Source organism: Eucyclogobius newberryi, unplaced genomic scaffold (assembly GCF_026437365.1).
Source record: "Eucyclogobius newberryi isolate DKJ021-1_F unplaced genomic scaffold, fEucNew1.0.hap1 SCAF_22, whole genome shotgun sequence".
Taxonomy (NCBI): Eukaryota; Metazoa; Chordata; class Actinopteri; order Gobiiformes; family Gobiidae; genus Eucyclogobius; species Eucyclogobius newberryi.
The window spans coordinates 7,202,632-7,220,541 of record NW_027315857.1 but is presented as its reverse complement, the minus strand read 5'-3'; the positions used below and the strand labels follow the sequence as shown (position 1 = coordinate 7,220,541).

At 39.3% G+C, this 17,910-nt stretch overlaps 1 protein-coding gene across 1 annotated transcript in view; it reads left to right on the top strand.

Annotated features, from left to right (window-relative positions):
- Window positions 1-17,910, top strand: part of LOC140371373 (phospholipid-transporting ATPase ABCA1-like) — a 207,165-nt gene that overhangs the window by 43,860 nt on the left and 145,395 nt on the right. Inside the window, exons 13-17 of the mRNA XM_072458485.1 lie at window positions 7,827-8,049; window positions 11,460-11,681; window positions 15,937-16,141; window positions 16,746-16,859; window positions 17,360-17,531. Of these exons, the coding sequence (XP_072314586.1) occupies window positions 7,827-8,049; window positions 11,460-11,681; window positions 15,937-16,141; window positions 16,746-16,859; window positions 17,360-17,531 (936 nt within the window). The remainder of the gene's footprint in view (window positions 1-7,826; window positions 8,050-11,459; window positions 11,682-15,936; window positions 16,142-16,745; window positions 16,860-17,359; window positions 17,532-17,910) is intronic.

Genomic DNA, 17,910 nt, shown 5'->3' with positions numbered 1-17,910 from the left:
AGAAAGACCCTCACACCGCTTGTGACCGTTGGGTAACAGCCACCGCAAAGAGCACACCTCTAATCCCCCCGCCTACATCACCTCTCCCCCACAAACAGTATGTTGTACAACTTCATTCAATATTTTCACGATGGTTCGAGATAGTTATGTCCCCATTGGTTATTATGTACAGTGTGATGTGGAGAATAAGTGTGCCAAATTTCTAATTTTTATGACAAAGTAAGTTTTTTCATTCCTTTCAAAATGCCTGTAAACCAAAACCCATGTAAGTCAATGGCAATACTTGTCAGGTTGCCACGGTAACATGTTTGCGATAGAGGTATGCCATCTTTGGCTTTTTGATCAGAATGGTAAGAAGAATGTCTGTGCCAAATTTTGTCAAAGTACATTTTTTGATCAAATGTGCCAAATGTTTAAGGGGGCGCTGTAGAGCCTTTGTAAAATATAGCTATATATATTGTACATCATTGTCATTGTCATGTAATGTCAGAGATACGCAAGTTTGAACGTATAAATAGCAAATTTTGATAATGTGCTTGCCACGCCCAAATTTTGAATTGTATCCAAAATTAAAATAATTTCCTCTAATCGCACATGGGTTTAGCTCATTTTGACACATTTTCAACCCTTTTGACTGAGAATCCAAGGTGGAAAAAAATAATGTATGATATGTAAGAAAATGTAAACCCTTGTGTGGCTTAGGGTGGGGTCATACTATATATTTTCACTTTTCCTGACATGAGGTGGTATGTTTGTACCAAGTTTCATATGTCCACAACAAAAAAGGCCCATCATTGCAGATGGCGCTAGCGAGTCCTTGTTTTTCCTGCCCCCGGATAAAGTCCCCTCATTGGGACAATATTCGTATTTTGGACTGTGCCTGATTAAAAAAACATATTCTTGTATAGGAAATCAATACACACTTATTTATATGATAGAGATTCCATGTTTGTGACCACGTATTGCATATAATCGAGCCTAACTTAGAGAGGAGAAAGAGATTCTATTTTGTGAAGAAGGGTAAAAAAGACCTATGAAAATAACAAATGTCATTTTTGGAAAGTTTTCATATATGTTTTCAAATGTAAAGTAAGTTGAAATTCCAAGCAGTTGAGATATCTTTATGAGACAATTCCACCAATCAACATTTCTTTTATTGACGTGACATTTACTTACAAAGTCTTCAGCATGTCAGGCATGTCCAAACTATGGTCCGGGGGCCAAATGCAGCTCTCAGACCAATTTTTGTTGGCCCTCAGGCTTCCTACTACATTGGCCCAAACAACAAAAAGTTGCACTTTTTTCTGTAAAATTAGAAACATTCTGCTAAAATAACTTAAATAACACACATTTTGATGAGACACAGACCTAGTATTAATGTTCTAAGCCTTATTAAAGGTGTGGAGGCTCATCAAAACTACATCATAATGTCCAATTATTCACTTCATTGTCATGTCGTCTGTGGCCCTCCGCTTCGTATTATGCTTCAAAATGTGGCCCTCAGAGAAAAAGTTGGGACACCCCTGAGCTAAGTCCTACACACATGTCATCCGGTCAGGTGTGCAGTCTGTCCAGAAACAAGTTATTTGAAATATAACACACACAATTTCTATAATTCTGGACATAAATGTGACGTAACTTTCTTGCATGAACAAATACTTAATTCATAATGACCAAATAGTAACTTTGTAACATTTTTTAAAACCCCTGGATATGAACCATGTCAAAAGAATAACCCTGAGCTAATAACAAAAATAATTTTCTAGTTTTCTTCATTTCCTCTCTGAATTCCATGTCTGCTCCATCAGTGAACTCTTCACCTCCACCAGCTCTGACCTGTTGGCTTTTTGAACCACAGATAACCGAACTGTATTAAATCCCAATGTGAGTGTACTTTCTTATTGTGATGATGCTGCTGGACAAAGCGTGACCCCTGCTGGACCCGATAGCACACAAACGGCTCCCTTTATCTGCTGCCCCTGTGCCATTGCACGCTCCTCCACCTCGTGTTTCAATCCTAAGGCTCTACATCAATAGGTTTTCACATTCACATGGGTCCAAGTGGAGATCTGACAATGTGAGGCGATAGCAACTTTACCTAATCTGCAACAACTGTGTTGGGAGAATGAGCCCATTTAATAGAATAAGAGAATGAGATGGTAAATCTTGGCAAATCTAGACCTTAGTGAGTGTTGGTGACTGGTGGTGTTCGGAGGGGATGATGGCGCTCATAGGTAGCCTCCCTTTTGGCAATTTCATCAGTAACTGCCATTGAATGTCTATAAAACTACATCAACTTTATTATTATTAATTTGAAATACCGTATTTTCCGGACTATAAGTCGCACCGGAGTATACCCAAAAAAAGCATAATAGAGAAGAAAAAAACACATATAAGTCACACTAGAGTATGAAATGCGGTTGCAAATGTGAAAATAACAAATAGTATTATATATAAGTCGCTCCGGAGTATTAGTATAAGTATGAATATAAGTATAAGTCTCACCCCGGCCAAAACTATGGAAAAAGGTTTGACTTATAGTTAATATAAGTTAATTTTCACAAATGTATCAGTACATCTTAATGTTTAATCTTTCTTTGGTAGACAGAGCATTTCATATTAACCACAAATTAACAATAGTCCCAAAAAGCAATAAATTATTTTGACCTGCCTGTTTGAACTTACATTGAAACCAGTTGACTGTAATATTTTACCCACCATTATTGGATTATTCACAGCCAGCGTTGCGAAAAGCGTGAGTCCGATGAACATGATCATTAGTGCTTTAGCTGAGTGCGTGGTAATGGCAGTGCATTAACTGTGGTGTTTTTTTTTTTTCATTCTGTTGTGGCCTGGGTGACACTTTACACGAGCTGCCACTGTGGCGCACCGGACCGAGGCCCAGCAGCAGATGTTGTACCATTTCAGACATGATCCATTCCCGGACATAAAACTCTGCTGCTGCCGTTTGGCCTTTAGAAGAATACAGTGCTAAAAAAAAAAAAAAAAAAAAAATTTGAACAATTTGTATTAGCACAGCCAGAAGTAGGGACCTGTCTCGCTGGTTCACACAAAGAGATGATTCAGAAGTTTTAACTTTTACAATTGTTTAATAATAGCAGCTTAATTTAGGACTGGTCTATTTTACCAGTTGACGAAAAGTGTAGGTTATGTCTAATAAAGGCTATTTAATATGGTAAAACTTCTAAAAGATTCTGTAATACTGGCCCAATGTCCAAATGCTAAACTGTTACATTGATAGGCTTATTTTAATGGATAGGTGTAGACATTAGTTTACTGCCATTTAATATGACATAAAGAAGAACATATTTTACTTGAATATGAAAGTTCCAGTATTGTGATAAACCAGGACATTGAGAGCAGAGACTTTCCCCAAAACTTACTGGATCATCAAATTAAATTGTAAATGCTGCCTAGTTAATTTACTGCATCATAGCTGAAGTGTATGATATTGCAATCCAAACGTAAACTGAGTGTCATTGGCTTATTTATCATTTTCTACATTTCTTCTCTAAAATTCATTACTTTTACATTGGAAGAAATCAAATAATCCAGCTAGAAGGACACAACATCTTTAGCGTTTACAATCGTACCTTGCACACAGTTCTATATTTCCTTAAACAAGCAATTGTACTTGACCAGAATTATTCCACCTTGAGATATATAGCCTTAAATGAAAAGCTCATTTCCAACCTGAGTGATGTATTTGCTCCAGATGACTCCAGGAGCTTCTTTTAATATCGCCCCAGCAACCTCAGGGGACACCGCGCTCTCTCCATTTACCCGGGAATCAGTCTTCCCTAAATTTAGGTCACTCTGGCGTTGTAACCAAAGCCCTGTCTGGAGTTCTATTACTTAAGCACCTCTCCGATCGATGAACAGATGTATTATTCAACAGCATCTGGTGGCATGGACTGGAGTTTACTCACAGTTGTTGTCAATAGCACAGAAAAACATTGTCTTTATTTCGGAGCTATTGAAGTAATCTTCTCTGAACTTAAAGGACACTTATTGTATTATGTTCAATATGTCAAAAACATACCTGAAGTTGCATTTAGCGTGATTCACACAAGTTTGATGAATCCTGGTTAGACAGTCCTCTCGCCTCTAGCTCTGGGTTTGTACAGCTGGTACTGCGCAGTCTGGGCCAAACTGGGCTGAGCAGACTTGCATGTGCTCAGCTTAGAGAGGAACTTCTATTTGAGAAACACTAACCCATTTTACACAAATCAATCTACTTTATAGCATAGTTAACAGAGTTCCCGCTTGGTCGGAAGTGCGATTACAGCAAAAGTGCTGATCCGTGGCAAGAAGAGGCAAAAGTGGGCGGAATAAGGTGAATACATTCTATCAGTGGTATTTATAATATTCCGTACTTCCACTTTTGATGTCACAATCTGAGGAAAATTTCAACGGAATTATTTTTGAGGCTCAGAGCAAGAGGAAACCATGTTAGAACATTTTTTTTAAACCGAAAAATCTATAAAAATGAGCATATTTTGTGTTTCAAGTCCTTGCGTAAACCAAGTTCCACAGTCTCACCTGCATCAACTAAATGTTTTTATTGAGATGACCAAATTATGATTGTATTAGAAATAGGAATGTCAGCATTAATTTGTTAATTGATCATTTACAATAAACAATTTTGGAAGCAAAATTAGCCCTAAAAGTAAATCGAACCTAAATGTAAACAGCTTTTTATCTGGCTGTATCACTGAACATTCTGAAAGTTTGATTTCCATGAAGCCTATCAACTAGAAGAATTAATTCCACAAAATTAGAATTCATTATTTCACCACATTTTCATCCATGGTGTCATTAATTGTGAATGATCATGACATTGATACATTTAATACCATACTGTGAAACAAAAGCAATAAAGCTGGAGACAGAATACAAAATTATATATATACAGTAATAGCACCATCAGTAAAAGACCAATTTTCGTGGTCCACTTTTCCTTTTCATCCAGTCTACTTCTGTAATTGCTAGTTAGTCTGTTGTAAGTGTTTTGATTGGGCCATTGTCTCTTCACAGAGATCTAGCAATCAAATCATGTTTTTTTTGTTTTTTTTAAAGAACTCACCCAGGCTGGTTCAAAAGAAACGCCTTGTTTTCCCTCTTTGTTTGCTGAACATCATATTAACATAACATAAAATCCATTAGATCGCTCTCCTTTAGTCTCTAACAAAAGTGAAGGAAATACTTTGTAATAATGGTGCCCAAAAAAGTATCGACATGGCATTTTGGTGGCATAATGAAGATGCTTTAATAATGGGCTATTGTGATCAAACAGCATCACATTGTACATCCCCCGCATTAAACATTAAAGGGCTTGACTTTAATCATGCGCAGGGTTTATTAAGATTATTTTTGACCTCGAGGACTGACTTTTTCTGTACAAAGTAACCTGGGGCCCAAGCTACTTTTAAATGTATCGTATTTTACTGATTGAGCGGCCCTTAAAGCTGTATTTAAGGATTTTTTACAGACATTTGAAAACCAACTGCTGTTTGTCGCCCTTGAATTACTTCACATGTGCTAAACTCCACCCCCTTCCCTCACTCCGCCTCCAGAGAGAAACGGACGCCAAATGTCATGAGCGTGCACGGATTAGATACATGTGCATCTGTTTGCAGCCGCTACCCATCTGTTTATAGCAGCTTCAAACGTCTCCTCCTATATCAGATTTTAACTATTCAAAAACCACTCATCACCATTAAGTAATCATCATTTGTTACGACGCATACATGTCGTGTAAGTTTTCGACATTGTAAGGCAAAGCAACCTGTCGAGTAAAGGTTTCGCTACAGATGTCGGTGTAATCCCTCATTCGTCCAGGCGTGTTCCATACACAACACAGAGCTCAAGGTGTGCCCACCAGCTCAGAGGGCAAGAAGAAAGAGGAAAAACATGTCCGAAATGCCCTCTCAGCCTGTGGTTACCCCGCTTGGGCCCTCAACAGAGTGAAGAGAACCAAAAAGCAGGACAAAAGGGAAACTGAACAGAGAAGGAAGGGTGTTTCTATCCCTTATGTGTCTGGCCTGTCGGAAAAACTGCAGAGAATTTTTAGACAACACAAAGTCCCTGTTTATTTTAAACCAGGAAACACTTTAAGACAAAAACTGGTTCACCCTAAGGACAAGTTGCAGACTCAAAAACAGAGCAATGTAGTTTATTCGATCCAATGCAGTGAAGAAAGCTGTAAAGAACGGTACATAGGTGAGACGAAACAGCCTCTACACAAGAGGCTTTATCAGCACAGAAGAAATACAAGTTCAGGACCTCAGAGTGCCGTGCATCTCCATCTTGAAGCCTCTAATCACTCGTTTGAAGACGGTGAGGTGAAGGTTTTAAGCAGGGAGAAAAGATGGTTTGAAAGAGGAGTTAAGGAAGCTATTTTTGTTAAAAAAGAAAGACCTTCTTTAAACAGGAATGGAGGGCTAAGATTCAATCTTCCTGTTATCTATAATGGTATACTGAACCCCTGGAAAGGTAGAGGACCAGGACAAGGACATTTAGATGCTAATCAGGTACTCAGGGTGGTTGAGCCAGGGTCTCACAAAGACAAAGAGGTTTCTAATAGCCCATTAAGATTCTGAATAGGCTAGCTCGGTAGATACAAGGGGGAGTTTCTGTTGAAACAAACAACTCTTTCTACTTCAGGAAGGCTCCGCCCAATGGGTGGGTCTTACCACAGAACAGTATTAATATCGGAGTTCTCGATCTAAATTCTTTTATTGACAATGACTCTTGGATGAGAGTCGAAACGTCTATTTTTTCAAACTGAGTCCAGATGACTACAACTGAAGCTTTTTCTACTATTTCGCTACAGATGCATCAGTGCAAAGTCCAATTTCAGATTTCAATGCGTAAAAGAATCCCTGAGGAAAACCATTGTCTTGTTCCTCTCCTCTGATCCTCTGAAGCCTTTTGCCTCGCCTCAACAACCTAAAAGACCATCTTCTCGCGACCTTCAGCCATTATATGTACTCACGGATTGACAAGCGGGGGTGGAGTAATGCTGCGGACACCGACAAACTGCACCACTAATCCATGCTTTCGAAACATTCCTCTGCGCATGCACGGCTAGTAGCAGGAGTGTACAGAGAGAGTAAGACGGCGTCAACATAAGCATGCAGAAGATTTGAATGACATGACTCCCTCATGTCATTCAAATCTTCTGCATGCCAATCTTTGTCCTGATCCATGTGGAAGTTACAGCGATTGGCCCTCCGAAATCCTCCATAGCATCTTTAAGGAGGTTCTTGCAGCCTAACCCTGGCCCTATGGTTAAGAAGAGGTGTTCTAGACTGGAAACAAAATGAAATACAGGCTTTGGTGGATCATACAAACCCAGATAAAATTATTTAGCAATAGTTCAGGGGTAAAAGCTCTATCAACCAAGCCAATTGAGCCACAGTCATTACAAATCTTTCTAAACAAATTACTTGTTTGTATACTGATGAGATTTTCTTACATTTGTACATAAAACAAAAATGTGTACTCTTTTTTTTACAAATTAGGTGCCGTAATACTTTTCATATCCTGGTCTGAGCCTTGGACTTGGTTTCTTGTCCTGGTTTAGTCCAGGTTTTTGTCTCAGTTTGATCATAAATTGGATGTGTGTGGACATGTACAATTACAAACTAAAAGTACAGGACCAAATGCAACTACAAACTGTTTGAAATCAATAAACTGCTATCAATTTGTACAAATCTAGATCACGTACGATATTTGTTTTCTACATTACCCATATTGCTGTGCTAACTAACTGTGCTGACTGATGTATTACTTGCCTTCAGATTCACATCCAGTATCGGCAGCATCCTCCCCATGTTCCTAGTCCTGGCCTTCATGTACACAGTGTGCATGACCATCAAAACCCTTGTGCTGGAGAAAGAGCTCCGCCTTAAGGAAGTCCTCCGTGCCATTGGTGTCCAAAATGGCGCCCTGTGGCTTTCCAGGGTTATCGAAAACATGCTCCTTCTCATTATCCCCTGTGCACTTTTGAGCATCATGCTTAAGGTCTGTATATCCCGAAAGATATTACCAAGAAGCAAAGCAAGAATATACTCTCCAAATTCCCATATTTTGTAAAACGACTTATTTTTACAAGAAAACAATTGTCAACACACTCACCCAACCAAATAAGCACAACGATCATTAAGTCAAAGGCTTCTTGCTTCTGCGGTTTGGTATTTTCGCTCCATGTTAATCATCACTAATATAAAGAGCACTGGATCTAATCATCATCCATAATTTGTTAAATCATCTTTCTGGTGCTTAATTAAGTGTGCATCAACCCAAAACTGTAATTAAGTCAAATTAAAGTCATGCCAATCCGTATGTGGCCCTCATTTCCCTGCGCTTGCATCACCTCGTCTCCTCCCGCGTTTGTAGAAGAGAATGCTCAGTGCATGCTTGAATCGCTGTGATAATAATGAATAGTATTTTGTAACTGTAGACCATTTTACATTACTTTGCATGTAATCGCAGGGTAATGGGGCGGAAGAATAGCATGATCACTCGCAATTGTTGAGAATCCATTGATGCTACGAGACTCGTAATCAGCAATTTTTCCAGAAGTTTTGACCCAAAGGACCATTGTAAGATGCCGCATTGACCACCATGTCACAGCTATTAGTCAACCCGTGTAAATGCACCACAACATCCTTTGACTAGTGTTCTGTAGACATCAATGCAATCATAAGGGATGATAATTTTACATAGAGCTAATCAATTGTTTGCAGTTTAATTGGAAAATAGCAGCGGTAAATAAAAAGTGATATTTGAACAGCTGTGCGAAACGCAATTTCCCATCAGCCTAATGTGTTTGCACGTCATCGACAATTTGTAAACATTAATAACAATAAATTGAGTTAGTGGAGTGCCTTGGAGGAGTGGTGCGTGTGCCGATCGTGAGGCCTGTTCTAAATGATAATTTCACAGGCATTTTTAGCGCATTAATAATAATGGCAAATCAAATTGTGATTAGCATAAGGCTGTGTCTGGATTAGGTGTGACAACAGTCGGGTTTGTCATGTGCACCTGAGCCCTCTGCCACTTTACACTGTTTTTCTCCTCCGTTATAGTGGAGGCACTGCATATTAATATCTTGCAGCCTGTAGTTTTGTTTAATGAAGCTTGTGTTTGAGTAAAAAACATGGTTTATATCTTGTCAAAAAGAGCGCCAAAGCCTTTGTGAAATGCTCTTTATTATAATTTCGACTAGTAAACTATTCTAAATATATCATGCTCATGACTTAAGATCAGTCATTTGAAAATACTTTTAATTTAAATCACCATATTCTATAATAATACCTTCAACAGCATATTTTATAGGCCTGTTCCCAATTTATATGGGAAGAACATGTTTCAGAATTAACTTTAAGTTGCTTCTCTCTGATGTTGAACCATGAAGGACAAATCATTAATTGGCTTAATCACGTGTAGATGTGATATTGACATAAATTGTAATAGTAATAACCTACACCTATGCTGCAAGATAAAATAATCATAATAAAATATTAGTATGACATGTGATGACCCCTAAATGTGTTACTTCCACATTAGAAAAACATAAATAAGTAATGGGCATATTTTCAGAAATTAACGTGAAAGGAAATTAAGAAGGGGGCATCTCAACTTGATGGATAAGCTCTTTAATTAAAGCCAGACAAACAAAATGAAAGCTGTTTTAAAAAACATCTCCAACCAGAGCATATGCTGATGGAGAAGACGAGGACGCTCTGTACAATCAGCCTGTCTGCTACTAATTAATGAACTGCATCACATTATTCATAGATTTCCATCTCACTGCACAGCTTTTGCCTGTTTTTGGATTGCTACTATTGACATGAAACAAACTTTTTAGTACATGTTTTGATTGATCTGCTGATTTTCTTTGTTGTCCCCTATCTCACAATTACTAAAACATGATTCAGGCAATTCAGGCATTCTTTTCTATACATGGTTGCTATAACATTTCCAAATTGTCCCCTAACATACCATTTCAAAATTACAGACTAGTATTTGAATATATAAATCCTAAATATGTGCCATTTGGTGGTCGAGTGGATAGCACATGTCCGTCAGGAATTTGAATCCGTTTACTGCAATGTTCTTCCCCATCCAGTCTCATCCCCATTTCCTGCTATACTCTCTTGTCTACTGTAAAGCCTACGGGACAAAAAAATAATTTAAAAAAGATAGCTGAAAATGCAAAGCTCTTTTTGTCTACTGTTTATGTTTTCGAAAACCATGGTAAAAAACATATTTCAAGTGTTTGTTCCATGGCTCATTAATCACAGATATATTACATAAACTAGGCTAAGTAGCATTTACATTTTGACCATAAAATTCAGCGCGTGAACAAGACATTATTGAATTGCACATTAATCGTAGTTTGGTATCCTACTGTACATTGTGTCCGGCCCGTTTGCCCTTCAGGTTCCTCAGCCGTCTCACCAGCATCCTCCCGCTCTTCATCACCCTTGCTTGGATATACTCGGTGGCCATGATAGTTAAGAACATTGTGGCTGAAAAGGAGGCTCGGCTAAAGGAAACTGTCAGAATCATGGGCCTGAAGAGCTCCATCTATTGGCTGAGCTGGGCCGTGTCGAGCTATCTGCCCCTGGCTCTCAGCGCTTTGCTTCTCGCTCTAATCATGAAGGTGATTTCAAAATGATTCCGTTGATTTAAGGAGAACCCAACTTTATAAGTGGAGAGCCCTGACTATTATGTTTGACACTTTAACGATGCTATTAGTTAAAATTGCGTGAGATCATTGGCCATTTGTAATCATCTTTCTTGGCAAAGTTTTAATCAGATATTATAAATACGATCATTTTCACAGTCTTGCATGCATAAGTGGCATTAACATGATTATCAACAATTTTACTTATGCCCACAAAATGCGATTACGGACTAAGGGCTGTGGAAAAGTAGAGCCTAAAGTTTTTAACAAGTACTAACAATATTGTATTTAAAGAAACTTAAAAATACAGCATCAAAGATAGAATGTACAAAAAAGCATGACAAAAGTAAAGGCAAATTCTACCTATCAGTGGTCAGGGCAAGCCTTTTTATTGGCCATACTTGGAGTTTACTTCAAAACTGCGGTGTAAAAAGAGATCTGAATTCCTTTAAAATGCTAAATTATGTTCGTTGGAGTTTACTTCAAAACTGCGGAGTAAAAAGAGATCTGAATTCCTTTAAAATGCAAAATTATGTTCGTAAAACTGCTAGATACAAAGTTAAAGCCAAACAGAGCATTCACCTAACCAGAGTAAAGCTGGGTTTTTCTTAACAGTGGTCTGGAAAAGCCGTTTGTACAGACCATACTTAAATGTACCAATCAATTTTCAATCACATGTCTCCTTCCAAATGTTTCCACAAGTGAACATTTTAACATATACTTTGCCTCCCCGGTGCAGTATGGACAGGTGCTGCAGTACAGTGACCCCTCTGTGATCTTCCTGTTCCTGTTGGTCTTCTGCCTGGCCACCGTCACTCAGTGTTTCTTCATCAGCGTCCTCTTCTCCAAAGCTAACCTGGCCGCGGCGTGTGGCGGCCTCATATACTTTGTCCTCTACCTGCCTCACGTGCTCTGCTATGCCTGGAGGGATGTGATGGATTTCAGCGCCAAGATACTGGTGGTAAGTATTTTACACTTAGAACCACAGATGTTAATGATCTAAAAGTGTGATGGTTTTCACGTAGAGAGAGAGAGATGTTTTGCTTAGCTCCATCTGAAATTAGCACGTAAAAACTCCTGCTCATGCACAATGTCGGTAGCAAGATGAAGAAATGGCAACCCAAACGAGACAAACGGGCTCCAAAAGCTAGCGATGACATGGCTATGCTGGACGCCATTAAAAGCGCATGCTGATGAAGAACTTGTGGGCTTGTCTGTGGGTGACGAGGCTGACCAGATGTTGCTGTAGGTCAAGTGTAAGGACTCTGTTTAGTGAAAAATGTAGAGAAAGTTGTAAAGAGTGTTACAGCGCTGAGGCGAACAGCCACTGCATAAAAGGCTGTATCAACAAATTCAGGATGACAGGGAGAGCTGTGCATCTTCATCTTAAAGGCATTAACCACTCTTTTGAAGACAGTGAGGTGAAGATTCTTAGCAGGGAGAAGACATGGTTTGAAAGAAGAGTTAAGAAGGTTTTTGTTAAAAAAAGAAAATTCTTCTTTAAACAGAAATGGAGGTTTAAGATTCAACTTCCTGGTAATATACAGCAGCATTTTGAAGCCATGGGGCGGGATCAGCCCTGGCCATTCATATGTTAATCAGGTACTCATCAGTGACGAGGGAGCTGCAGCCAGCTAACAATAGGATTTCTATGGCTCATTACTGGGCTGTTAGGATTACAAAGAAGATTAGTTTCAGAGGAAACTTAAAACAGTACTACAAATAGATAAACAGGAAATGCTATTATCTGGATGTTCTGCCCGAGTTCTCAGACTAGATCCGCAGATGGAGAATAACTTTTGGATGAGAGTCAAAACGTCTTTAGGAAAAAAAAGTGTCTAAATGACTACAACTGAATATTTCAAACACGAGCAGAAGTGAGTGTCTTCCTCAATCCTTGAAGAGCCACGAAGTGCAGTCACATGCAGTGAATTGACCCAGTTATTATCCCTAAGCATAATGAAATCTCCTGAGAAAAGTGAATTTATTCTTCCACGCACATTTGATTGCCCAACCCTATTCCTAATGCCACACCCACTTCTATTTGACTAATCGATGCACAATGCAAGTCATATGTATTAGAAAGAATGCAAGACATAACTGATTCAATGTCATACTTTAGGATAGTCCAGATAAAGCAGTAACATCTCCATGACATGATGTACTCCCGCTTCATAAAAGTTACATTGTGCCCCTTTTATAAATCAAGCTGTTTGAAAAGAAAAAGCAGACAATGATGGATTGAAATAGGCGAGTGGCACACAGCACATGTACGTTAAAGGACATTTAAGCAGCGAGGGGCTTTGAGGTTTTGTGGTCTCATATAAAAGGTAAAGATGAATGGTGTAACGTTGCTCAACTCTCAGTGCAGCCTTTCTATGTGACCTTTATAGCCGCGCTGCTATCATTTGTCCTCGAGCTGTCCTGTTCCACCGACAAACATGCACAAAATCTCCAATCTCTGTGTCGACTGTAGCTTTCCCAGAATTCCAATCAGCTCTTTTGTGGGCTGTGACAAGACTATCAGGTCAAGTAAAGTCATCTGAGCTCAAAAAATGAAAGATAAGAAGTTAGGGCGGCGCGTTAACAAAAAAAGTAAGTAAATATATCTTCCCTCTTGTGGGCAGTGATCCTTTTTTCAATACTTTTCCGATCTGAATCTTACAGGAGCAAATATTTATCAGATTTGGTTACAGTTTGAAACATTTTGGCAATTAAATACAATCACTTGCACATTTCAAATTTGAATCAGAATTACTTTGATTATTTCTTTTTGAAGGGGGGAGGGTCCAACACCTGCTCTTCGCCATAAAGATGTTATTGCTTTGCCTGGAATGTTCCATGGTACGGCATTAAACTTATCTGTCACCACAGAGAAGGTGACACCACCTGGTCAAATTTACAGGTCATATTTTGGCATGTTTTTGAGTTTTAAGGATTTTTTGTGTGTGTGTGAATTAGTGTATTTGTTTTTTTAAAACTGTAATTGAATATGCAAACTAAACTAAAGCCATACTGTGAAACATTCAAGGCAAAGGAGCAATATATCTTTGGAGAGTACTGGATAAAGTAACATAGTGTACCTTTAAGTTTTTGTTGTGTTTTTTTTATAATGGAGCAAGACTTTTATGGGGAATCTATTGAAACATTGTCCAACTGTTGGATATAACAAAACTTAACCAGCTAAAAAGTTACTTTGAGCTCCTTTAAATTATGTCCTTTCACAACAAAATACACATTTATATGCACAAAGTGTTTTGCCAAAGCACACAACCGCTAGCAGGCAATGACTCTCCTAACTGAGCTGTTGCCATTGCATGTATTGCATACTTCCTCATATTGTGCAGCTCTAGTGCCAGTAATATTTAGACTTTTTCTGAGTGATTTTGCCTTTGAAACTTCACTTAAAAATAAACCCTTTTTTCCTCCCCATGCAGGTTTAAAGCATTTTACTTCTAAAGCAGGCCAGACCTTATTTAATCTTTGGTGCCACTGCTCGCTTCTCCCTTGGCACTTTGGGTTTTATTCCGGCGTTCCCGTTAGATGGATAACCCTCCAGCCTTCTAATTAGCATGAGCAATGTTCTTGTGACCAAACCACTATCCTCTTCATTCCTCCTCTTTATCAGATGCGGTTGTGCAAAGATTTTTCTCTTTTTGTGCCTTTTTCTTCCTTCCTCCCAGCTAGAATTTCAACTACACTGTTGCCCGGGCATACAAATTGACCCTATCTCATTGTCCTTGATAATGTCTCTAATCGCCTCCGCGTTACAAAAGATCACCTAAATGTATATCAACACTTTATGATTGCGGCTGCCTTGCCAAAGGGTTAGTTTGCCACATTAAATCAAATTGACACTTCTTTTAGCCCAAGCTCTATTAGGACTATTTATCATCTTTCAACTGTGAATTTAAGCCGGAGACAGGCCCTTTACATTCCGAAATTAATTTTTGGATTCATAAAAAAAATGACCTTTCCGTACGTGAACTTTTCTAAGATCGCTTTAGCCATATTAGTGACGTGTGACCTACAGTGTGCAGCGGGCTTTTGTTCATATCTTTTCACCGTGTTTGACATTTTCATATGAATGGTATGATAATGACTTTGTTTTTCGAATCATGGCCTATTGAACTTGAAATCACACTTGTGGTAAAACGACAAGGCCCACACTGCGATCACCGTCTTTTTTTAATGGCATCCTTCGTCCGCCAGCGGTCGAAATTGTCACTGATTGTGTGTTGTTCAGTCCAATTGTGGCTTCTTTGAGCATCTCCCAAACAAACCCTTTTTTTTTCCCTCTTCTCAGAATCCAAAAAAAGCCTGTTGTGTTGTCAGCCTTTCATCCAGAGGTCAAGGATGGCTGCCCATTCTGTCCCCAAACGTGTCCCTTCCTTTGCCGACTCGCAGCTGATTGCGTGACTCTAGCCGAGCGGCACTGCTTGAGCCGCGGCCTGTGTAGTCATTCTCCGCCACTGTCGCGATCGCTGCGAGAGGCATCAAAGTACTCGCCGCGCTTTCTCTGTCAAGGTTGGGCAAATGATTGTGGTTGACTTAAAGCGGTTCAGGCAAATGAGGCGAGAGGAGACAGCCGGCAGCACATGGCAGCAGAGTGATCGTCCGCGGCAGGCAGATGATGTTTAGTGTCGTTTGCGATTTCACGCCGAATAAGCCTTTCGACTGATCTCCATTTGCAGAATATCATTATTTTTTTTAATCACTTGGCTAATTTTTATCATTGTCGTTTCGATAAGTAATTGGCCAGTGAAGACGTATTGTGTTCATGTTTGGGAAAACATGGTTCGGGTGCTAAAGTGGTTGAACTGCTTCTATCAATCACTGTGAGATGAAGACAGCTCTGACCATGCTGTACAGAAAAAGGAATTGTGTAGCTGATCATTTGGGACATTTATTCTTGAACTAGAACATTTCCGGATTGAGCCGAAGATCAGACATTTCAAAAAACCCTATCTTACAATGGTTGATCTTTGCCAACGCTCCTCAATCTTTCTCAGTTATTTATTCCATTAAAAGTCATCCCTTGCTAAGCCTTTTAGAAAATAGCCTTCATGACAACTATACTGCACATTATTCACATTTAGCAAACAGCCTTCAGTCATCGCAGGAAATAGCTTTTTGTGCTACAAGTATCTCCAAATGTGTGTTCCCGTCAAGCATTACAATCATGCTGTTAATGGCAAAGCTTTGTTTATTCCCAGAGTCTGCTGTCGTGCGTTGCCTTCGGATACGGATGCGAGAACTTCTCCAAATACGAAGAACAAGGGATTGGCATTCAGTGGAACAACATGGGCACAAGTCCAGAAGAAGGGGAGCGATACAGCTTCATTTTGTCGATTGTCATGATGTTGGTTGACTCCCTGCTGCACTGGCTGCTCACCTGGTACATTGAGAACGTATTTCCAGGTTAGACTTTTTTTTTTCATCAGCATGAGGGGGTGCCCTGAGTTGCCATAGGAGTGTTTGAAAGTATTTACAATTCTGTAAAATATAAACATGAATATTGAATCTGATTGTGCCAAATGTAAGGACTTAAAAGCATTAAATTCTACAAAATGTTATATTTTTGGCAGAATTTTGACTACTACTATTTTTACTACATTACAGTATTAATATTGCATTCAAATCCACATAAGGTGTCCCAAAACTATATTTTAATGGTTTATCAAGATTCTTTAATGAATAAATATATTTTTGTATTCAACACATTTTCGTTTAAATGTAAATTAAGATTCTAGCTAAACAAGTCTTTAGAAGGTCTTAGATTCCACTTCCTGGAGCTATCCTGAATATTTGTGTTTATTTATTTCAAAACACCCAATTCTGAACCCCTTTTAAATAGAACGATTTCAATGAATAAAATATAACAACAGTAACTCATTTATAACCAAGGAATCATGATTTCAATTTAAAAGTATTACCTTTTTAAGAAACCTTTCGTCTTGTCAGTACTACCACATCATAATGCATGTATAAAGTTATTTACCATATCTTTTTATATTGCCTCCAGGACAATATGGCATCCCAAAGCCGTTTTACTTCCCGTTCACCTTGTCTTACTGGTGCGGGAGCAGCGCTGCGTCTCCCAGTGACCCGGGTTTATTCAAGGACTCCAGCGACAACGGTAAAATGAGCTGTTACTTCAATTCTCACCTTCTTGTATCTGTTAGATCATTTGTAACAGACTAAAGGGAGTTTGTAGTTCAAATAAACATCTGCGACCTAATTGGGATGGGTCACAAGTGAAAATTAGCGCCTGTTTTTTTTTTTTTTTTTTTTTTCACATTGGGTGATAATAGCGCTGTTGCTATTAGAGGGGAAAACTCTTTACAATTAACTTTCAAGGGAGATGCTCAAGCTTGTTTTAAAGAGGCAGAACCGGCGTGTAATCATTCCCACAGTCTGCATGTATTAATATGAATCCTTTAGAGTTAAAATGTATACAATTTCAGATATATACTTAATTGACTTTAGTGATTAAAAGCTCATATTTCACAAACTTTCACACTTGCAAGCGCTTCATTCATGGGTGGAAATATGCTTGGATTGTAGATTCTGCCCCACATTTCAGTGTCGGCCAAGCCTGCCCTGCATGTAAACATACTTAAATCTCATATTTTCCAGAGTACCTCGAGAACCCACCTCCCAACATGAAAGCCGGCGTGTCCATCCGAAATCTGGTCAAAATCTACAAGACGGGAAAGAAACTGGCCGTGGACCGTCTGAGCGTGGACTTCTACGAAAATCAGATCACGTCCTTCCTGGGCCACAACGGCGCGGGCAAAACCACCACCATGTACGCGCCCCTATCTACCTCCGCCACGCCGAGCCACTTGCCCCGGCCCGTGCGCAATTTCACCGGCACGAGCTAATCTAGGCCGTACACAATGCCGACTGCACCGAGGCCATATTAATTCAGAGGTCATTGCTTTCAAAGAGTGACTTCTTAGCGGGGACATTTATCACACAGAGTCAGCTGGTGGGGATACGCCGGGAGTTATCTAATTGCTGTTTAAAAAAAAAGGTTTTAAGGTTCAGGAGGATGACAAGAAATAAATGAAAACCACTGGCCTGGATAGAACGCGCCGGAGCGAACTAGTGATGCAAAACTAAGGGCCTACAGGGAGCGCGGTGTAACTGTTGCAAAACATAAAGGAGTACAACAAATGGATAGC